At 44.9% G+C, this 8,608-nt stretch overlaps 1 protein-coding gene across 1 annotated transcript; it reads left to right on the plus strand.

Moving 5' to 3' along the window:
- The first annotated feature begins 3,107 nt into the window (after positions 1-3,107).
- LOC110746528 (uncharacterized) lies at positions 3,108-3,668 on the plus strand. Its single transcript, XM_021946759.1, has one exon. The coding sequence runs from the start codon at positions 3,108-3,110 to the stop codon at positions 3,666-3,668; it is 561 nt and encodes a 186-aa protein (XP_021802451.1).
- Positions 3,669-8,608: the final 4,940 nt, after the last annotated feature.

Genomic DNA, 8,608 nt, shown 5'->3' on the forward strand with positions numbered 1-8,608 from the left:
TAATGAAGATGCAGATCAAATCAACGAAGATGAAAGTGTTTCGATTTGATCTAAGTGTGAAAAATAAAGTCTATGCCAGGAGATACCATGAAGTTTGCTGCCATGCCAATCTAAATCAATGATGCCTTGCAGATTAATGAAGCATGCAACCTTGGTATGTTCTTAAGTTATTTGTTTTTCCTTCCAATTCTTCCATTTCCCCTAAACCTTAGCCTTTCATTACAACATTGTGAAAGACCTAGCTGATCTTTGAGGATGTATTCATGGGTGCTGGTAAGTATGTGTGTATCTCTATTCTTAGTATTTAATTCCTTTCATGAGATCTAACCAAATTTGTGCTTCTATTTCATACACTCACTTATGCTTTCTTGAGAGAATTAAAACATAGGTTCTGAGTGATTGAGTGTTATCTGTGAGAATTAGAGTCGAAGCATGTTCTCTATTCAAGGTTTGAGTGTGCTTGCTTTGAAACTGTGTGCCTTTGAGCTATAGCTTCCACTTGTACACACTGATTGATGACCTATCTTGGCAACTCTATGGTGTTGGAGGTATGACTAAAACTTTCTTTCATTTTCATTAGTTGATTTCAAAGTTGTTTTTCTAACCATTTTGTTTTGTAGAGTTAGAAAAACGTTTGTGGGTATCGTATCTGTTAAACCCTCAGGAGACACAACTCCTCCTACTAGGGATGCCTAGAGGTTTAAAGGCTTGTTGCATACGCTCAATGCAATCGAGTTACCTACGAAAGTGGTCTAGTTAACTTCTTGTTTTGTTTTTATCTTTGTTTCTCTTTTGTTTTGCTCGAGGACTAGCAAAATCTAAGTTTGGGGGTGTGTTAAGCTCATAATTTCATACATATACATGCCCAATTTACTTACTTCTTTTGCTTAGTTCCTATAATTCTAAGTTATTTCCCTCCCTTTGTGTGTTTTGTAGGCCAATAGAGCAAGAGAGCATAATTCATGCAATTCAAGCATGTTAAGGCCTAATTTGGATGAATGGAAGAAGAGCTTAAAAGACAAACTCATTTTGGCTACAGCCCCCTGCCAGTCCAGTTCCGTAGGTCATATTGCAAGCTTTGTTTCAGCAACCTACACAGCTCGGATGAGGCAGCATTCTTCATGAAAGTTGTTCCAATGGGTATGTACTATAACATATCCAAAATGCAGCCCCATTGGATAAATATGGAGTCTGTTACCTAGCAAACACAGAGCCATGCTCAGGATGGATTTTATCAGCGCGCAAAATGAGTTAGCAATTTGTTTTGGCCTTAACTTCCTCCTCCGACCTTGGATTGGCCCAAATGACATATGGCTGGAAAGAAGACATTCTGAACTTCAATTTCGAGTGCTTAAAGTCCTAATTTGATTAAGAGAAGCCCAAGTTGTAAGCCCTTGAAGTTGCTGGTTATGCTGACCTCAGCATGTGCTGGTTGGATGCTTGGTCATGGTGAGCTAGGTATGAGCTATCATTTCTGGTTGGAAGCTTGGTCATGGTGACATGAAGATGAGCTAGGGCTGCTGGTGGGATCTATTGGTGAAGTGCATCAACCAATTCAGATTTTATAATGCAAGTGTTGTATGCATTAGTGAAGTGCATCAACCAATTCATCTTTTATAATGCAAGTGTTGTATGCATTAGCCATATTGAATTCAGATTTGTCACTCCCCTCTCCCTATAAATACCACATCCATTCCACATTCAAGACACAACAAATCCTGAGATTCACAACCCCCACAATTCACTCCAACCATCCTCAAACACTCTCAAAATCCCAAACACTCCAACAATCACCAAAACAACTCCAGCAAACCTCTCTTCCATTTCCCTACGAATTTCATCTTCCTTAGCCATCACCACTCACTCAAACTCATCCCAAATCACCTCCATATCCTTCATACATCTTTCTAGAAGTGGGGAAGCTCTTGGAGAAGCATTAGAAGTGGAGAAGCACTTGGAGAAGCCTTGGACACCACAAGAACTTCAGAAAAAGGGTTTTTCTACTCTTATTGTATTCATTATGTTTTCTCATTTCTGTTCAAGTCTCTTTTCCATTATGAGTAGCTAAATCCATAACTAGGGCTTCGATGTAACCTAACATGAATATTCTGGGTTTATAAGTTTGGAGTTTCAAGTTTGATTCATGATTCATGTTCTTATTCATTATGCTTATAAGTTAACATGCTTGTTTGAATGTTTGATCACCATTAGAACTTGTTTGTTAACTATCTTGGTTTGAATTAAGAGTATACACCATGCTTTAATTCGAATTGAACTATGAATAGGAAGAGTATGTATGGACATTCGACAACAGGGATTAGATACATACTTGGTTGTTTAAAATGTTCTTCTATGCTTAATGGGTTCCTAATGCTTAATTTTAGGTTAGACAACAAATGATCAAATTAGGGAATTAGGAACACAAGGTTAGGACCAAACACCATGGCCTAATCATACTTTAGCTAGAATCAATCTTTGAATCTGAATTAGACTTGTTACTTGAATCTTTATAACCCAGAATTGAATTGTTATGGTGATTCGAATGCCCTAGTCTCAAAATCTGTTTTCCAACTCTTAAAACCACACTTTGTTACATTTGTTTACTTGTTTTTGTTTGCAATTTCATTTTGCTTCTTTTGTTCAACAATCACAACCACTCTTGTTTTAAATTCTGTTTTAGACATAACCTCCTACTTTCTTGAATTTGGTAATCTAAGTACATAACTAGTTTTAACTTCTCAGTCTTCGTGGGTACGACCTCGTACTTGTCTTGCTATACTACTAATTGCCCCGTACAATTGCGAGTTAACATAATATTAACAACACCGTGCTGGCACGCCGGCGCACAACCGCACCGCACCCAAAAGCAGGAAGCCGCGTGTCCACGCACATCCCTTCGGCCCGGAAACCCAGGCCGTGAGATTTGCGCGGCAGACAGGATCCCAGAAACAATCACTACTGACAGAGGCACATCCTTCATTTCCAAGGAAATCCAAGACTTTTCGGACGCCTACGGCATCAAGTTCGTACAGTCTAGTCCCTATTTCCCATGGGCAAACGGTCAGGCAGAATCTACTAACAAAGTTTTGATCAACATCATCAAAAAGATGGCCGAGAACAACCCTAGGGATTGGCACGAAAGGTTATCCAAGGCGCTTTGGGCAGATCGAACGTCGAAGAAAACATCCATCGGTACTACCCCTTTCGCATTAACATACGGCCACGATGCAGTTCTGCCAGTCGAAATCAATGTGCAATCTCTACGCATAGAAAGACAACCTGACATGGATGACACAGCTTATGTCGAGTCCATGATGAAGGAATTGGAGGAGTTAAGCCCGATTCGGGCCAAGGCCTTAAATCATCTCATGGTGGGTAAACAGGCGGTGGCTCGGGCTTATAACAAAAGGGTCCGAGGAAAGACGTTCGAAGAAGGAGAGCTCGTCTGGCGTGCTATTTTACCCCTAGGAGCCCACGTGTCAGGATTTGGGAAATGGAGCCCAACTTGGGAAGGTCCATTTGTGGTCCACAGAATCCTGGGAAAAGGGGATTACTTGCTGCAAGATAGGGACGGAACCCTTCACCAGCACCCTATAAACGGACAGTGGTTAAAGAAGTTTATTCCTTCTTTATGGGAAACAACAGGCATCGATCTTAGTAATGACTAAGGGGGAATAATGCATGATGCAAGATCTTGTATGCTAAGATGTTGTAACAAATTACCCACATCAAAGGGCGATCATATATAGACAAAAGGTTTTTGAAATTTCATTTAGCCCATTTGCAGTTCCATCATGCCAAGTTAATCATTCATCAACATAAGCAATTAAAGAGCAAATAAAAAGATTAGAAAAAACAACAAAGACGTCCGGGACAAGTTTAAACAAAGTTTACACCAACAGATCCAGCAAAGTCTTGATCTTGTCCGAAAAATGCAGCACCTCCACATGCAACCGATCAGTACGAATCTTCTCCCCACAGCTCCAGCCCAACATCCATGTCCGCCTTATCTGTTGGCTGCGCAAATCTCACGGCTTGGTGCTCCAGGCCGAGGGGAAATGCGTTAACACGTGATGTCCTTCTTTTGGATGCGGTGCGGTTGTGCGCGGGCGTGCCAGCATGGTCTACCGTGCGTCGAGAGGGTGATGTGGATGGAGTGGTTAAGTGGTGCGCCTGTTTGAGTTCGACTCCTAATCAAACGATTGTGGCCGAGAGAGGAACTGATCTCGGCCGTCAGTTTCACGGCCTGAGCTACAAGGCCGTTTAATGGTGGTGTTGATGGTGGGTTTTGGGCGGTGCTCCGGCGCGTTGCTCAGGAAGCGACGGTCGTATGATATATGGGGTGAATGAGAGAGTAACAGAGATGGTGCTCCGGCGCCTTGAAAATCAAGGGTCGTATGATATATTGATGAATGGATTCTCCTTACAATCTAACACTACTCCTAGGAAAGCAAGTAAAGGTATTGAAAGTGCATGACAGGAAAATATAATTTGCTCCGTGGGAAACTTTTGGTTTGGTGTTTGAACCCCTTGAATGTAGTTTGAGCTTGGTATTTATAGGAAGAGTTCTTGGAGGAGTAATCGAGGCTGAAAACCTGCGTGGTGGAGCCTGATCAGAACAAGTGGGTAGTCCAATCGACATTTGGGATCGTGAAGCATGGTGGTGTGACCCCATAAATCCTGGTAAATCTCGGCCGCCGCCCTGATCGTGGGTTCTACGCCTCTGGCCGTGGAGACGCATTTATGGTTCTGATAGCTGGTGACCTAATATCTCAAGCTGTAAGAACATTTGTGAGAATGTTTGCGTCTAATCACTCTGATTCCCATTACCAAACCCTGACTTCAGTCACTTCCCATCTTCCCTCGTGCATTAAATGCTTTTTTTGTGGCCAGTGGGTTTGCTGCAATAAACAGACGCATTACTTCATTAAATGAAGTGTAGGACCCTGTTGCCACGTGGCGATGTGACCTTAGCATCTTCGACCGTGTGTTTTTCGCCCTTCGGCCTCGGCTTGATGATACCGTGGTTGTAAGGCCGAGATGACCATGCCTTCGCAATTTTCCTTTGTCTTTGGGAGGACAAAACGCCATGTTCCAGTTCGTGAGTAGGTGCTAGGGCCGAGCGGAAAGCTCCTTCGGTCATCTTTACGACCGTGATTTATTAGGTACAAACATTATCCAGATCTTCTTTGGCCAAGGACAAATTTGTGAGCATTTGGTCCGCCGCATCTTGAAGTTCCCTTTTCTGCACTAGCACTCTCGCCAATCGGGCCTCCGAAGTCTTCAGACGCCAACATACTTGCTTCAGCAGCACGTCCTGTTCAGTCAACTCCTGGAGCTGCGCTTCCATCACACCTTTCGCTTGGGCCAGCTCTGCCTCCAATCCAGGAAGAACATATTGCAACAGCGGATCATCGCGTTTGAATTTTCCAACAATAGTTTCCAAATCGGTCTTGGCAGTCTCGCAGAACGTTGCAAAATCAGAACAGGCACGGCAAATGGAGTCTAGAGCGTTAGAAACTTTGGCACCTTGCTCATCCATCACCTTTTCCTCCAAAGGAAGCACCAACCATTTCCCCAGCAATATCTTCTCTCTTGCATTTGAAATGAAAGTGCTGTCAGAACTCCCAGTCCCTAAGCTTCCAGGCGCCTTCGTACTCGCAGAACCAGAAGAAGGTTCGGTGGCTGGTGTGGAAACCGGTATTTCGGGCTCATTTTCTCGGACTCGGGGGGCGTCATCATCTGGGGCATTCCCTTCTTGGCCATTCTTCTCGGCCGGAATCTCTTCTGTAGGGCCTTCTGCCACAAGAACAGCTTCTTCGGGCACCCCCTCCTCAAGACCGACAACTTCAACTGGAATGGAAGAGTCGGGAGTCACCTGCAACCAACCCGCATGTCAGAAGATATTATCCAAGGATTATTGTACAGAAACACTTATTCGAACCAGGACCACACCTCAGTCCAAATGTCAACATCACTTGTGCCTCCTCCTCGGGCTTCCTTCACTTGTGGGACCAGCCCAGCAACCTGAGGGACCATGTATCATTATTATCGTATCCAAAAAAAAAAAAAGAAAAAAAAAAGGGGTCATCGTTTACCTCAGCAACAGAGCCTTCTGCCAGCTTCGCTCCGGTAACTCTTTCCTCGGACCCATCTCTAGGCAGAGCAACGTCTAGCGGCTGAACCATCAAAGGAGAAGAAGAAGCAGGAACCTGCGCAACGAATCATAAGAGTAAGCAAAGCCCAGACAAAAAAAGAACAGAAACAAATCAGGAAAATGTAGAGGCCCACCGGAACAACCCCAGGAGCCTCGACAGAAGAAACCTTGGCCCGCTTGCTTGAAGCCACCTTGGATTGAACCTGTTCCCTTACACCACTCCCAGCTCCTTCTGGCTGAGACCTTTTCTTGGCAGCCACGCGAACACTTGTTCCGACCAATAATGGGGTTAGAACTTGGAAGCACAAAAATGGTTTATCCAGAAGTAAATTTTTTTTTTTACCTTGGGGAGAAGAAGACGGAAGTTCACTACCAGCCTGCGAAACAGGAGGAATGGAAGCTCTTTCCTTCTGTCTCCGTTGAACGAAAATAGGGGTCTCCAATCCACCGACAATCCCCTGCCCCAAAATGGTCAATTGGCTGGGCGTGCAGAAGGGCTGATAGTTGACCGAAACTGCATTGGAAGATAGAGATAATTATGAACACACCAAGAAAAGGGACAGAAATACATCTCTTACCAGTTAGGGATAGCCGGTTGTCTTCCGCAATCTGCTCAAGCAAAATCCGCTTGTCTTCACCTTTAAGATCTCGCCGAAAGGGACAATTCTTGAAAGCCCTCTGATACGCGTCACTCAGGGGTCCATACCTACTAAGACAATGATCCCACCAGACTTGGAAGGATTGAGTACAGCAGCAGTCAGGATGATAAGGCTTCAACTCCAGAATTCGGGCAGACTCCCTATTCCTGGCCCTTACGCCCAAGAGATCCTCCTTATTCAACCTAGGGAATCTGTAGGACGAACCCTTATTGATCAAGGAATAGTCCAATTCAGGAATCACTTGGGGCATCCAAATTGTCTGCTGAAGAACTGGGGACTGTAGGCTTCTACCCCGTACTGATAGTTTCTGGAGTCCATTCTCCCGCCACAAGGCAAGTCTCGCGTCTGTAGGCATGAGAAAATGTCCATATTCTCAGAGGCCATGGGAGCATTTCCACCTCGAGGACCCTGGTAAATGGGTCGATTTTCGAACCAAGGAGAACCCCTTTTGAGATTCATCATCCACTAGAAGGCATGCCTGGTTTTCCGACACAAAAAGAAGGTGAAACACTCTTCGGTAGTCTTTCCAGAAGCAGTACTCAAGAGTAGCTCCCTCAAGGGTACGACATTAGAAGCGACCCGCAACTTTCGAGCCCGCAATTCAGGAAAAGTCCACTGAAGCCAGACCTGAACCATCCATAAGGGTCCCTTCACGTTGAGATTGATGGGCTCCACCGTCGCCTCCCTCAAAGCTCTGTAGATGGAAGCCAGAATCAAGGGACCAGTAGCGATGTCTCTGTAGGAGGATAAACCCTCAGCCAGATGAAGCCACTCCATGGTGATGCAGTTGGAAGCGCTGGGGAAGATGAACCTGTTCAGCCAGTATAACAGGAACATCACATGCTCCCCATCAGGATAATCAACCTCCTGATCCATAAAGGTTCCCATGAAAGCACCATAGGCCCGATTGGACCCTATTAAACTGGTAAGGACTTCGAGATTCTTCTTTCTCTCCTTCTCTTGAGAAGGACTGTCCTGAAAATCCCCTAACCAGTCAGCACTCCGCCCGTGAGGACGAAACCCAAAGATCACTGCAAGATCAAGAATAGAAATCGACATTGGCCCGACCCCAAAATCGAAAGTGTTGGAGGCTCTATTCCAAAAGACCAGGGCCGAACCTAGAAGAGGGGAATCGGCCTGTGGCTGAACGACTGAGCAAGTGATGGCTTGATAGATGCCATTATCAAGCCAGCAAGCCCTGTAACGAGGCTCCATTCTCTTCACCCAATCTGCCCAACGAAGTTCGACACTCGACACGTCAATTTTTGGAAAGAACCGAGGGAGCATTTTGTTCCAATTCGACCAATCAATACCCCCTTTGCGGCAGGCCGGAATTGGAGCACGAACAGGATGCACCTCGTAGTTCCAAAGTTGATCAGACTTCTGATCAAAATACCGAGGGCCTAATATACAGTGGTCATTCGCAAAGCTGATGGTGTCTTTGCATAACAGGAACTGGGCACGGCCGACAGCAAACCTCTCAACCCACCCATCCCGGAAAGGAATGCCGGTCCAGAGGAAGCGGTTCCGGAAGAAGAAGTGTCAGGGGTAGAGGTTGAGGATTTCTTAGGCGCCATTTTTTTCAAAAAATACTGGGAACACACAGGAATTCAAAAGTTTGAAAGAAAGAAGGAAGTTGAAATTTTTCACTCTAGAAAAAGACTGACCCTTTTGACACGATCTCGAAAAGACAGGAAATGGAAAGGCGAAAGAAGGGGGAAGGCTCATGTCAGATATTTAAAACTCAAAGCGACCTTTCAATTCAGCCACCTGACAAGTCTCTGTCAGCGTG

Source organism: Prunus avium, chromosome 1, assembly GCF_965620075.1.
Source record: "Prunus avium chromosome 1, drPruAviu1.hap1.1, whole genome shotgun sequence".
In the NCBI taxonomy this organism is placed as follows: Eukaryota; Viridiplantae; Streptophyta; class Magnoliopsida; order Rosales; family Rosaceae; genus Prunus; species Prunus avium.

Coding starts and splice junctions, on each gene's coding strand:
- LOC110746528 (XM_021946759.1), top strand. CDS start 3,108: ATGGCCGAGAACAACCCTAGGGATTGGCACGAAAGGTTATCCAAGGCG.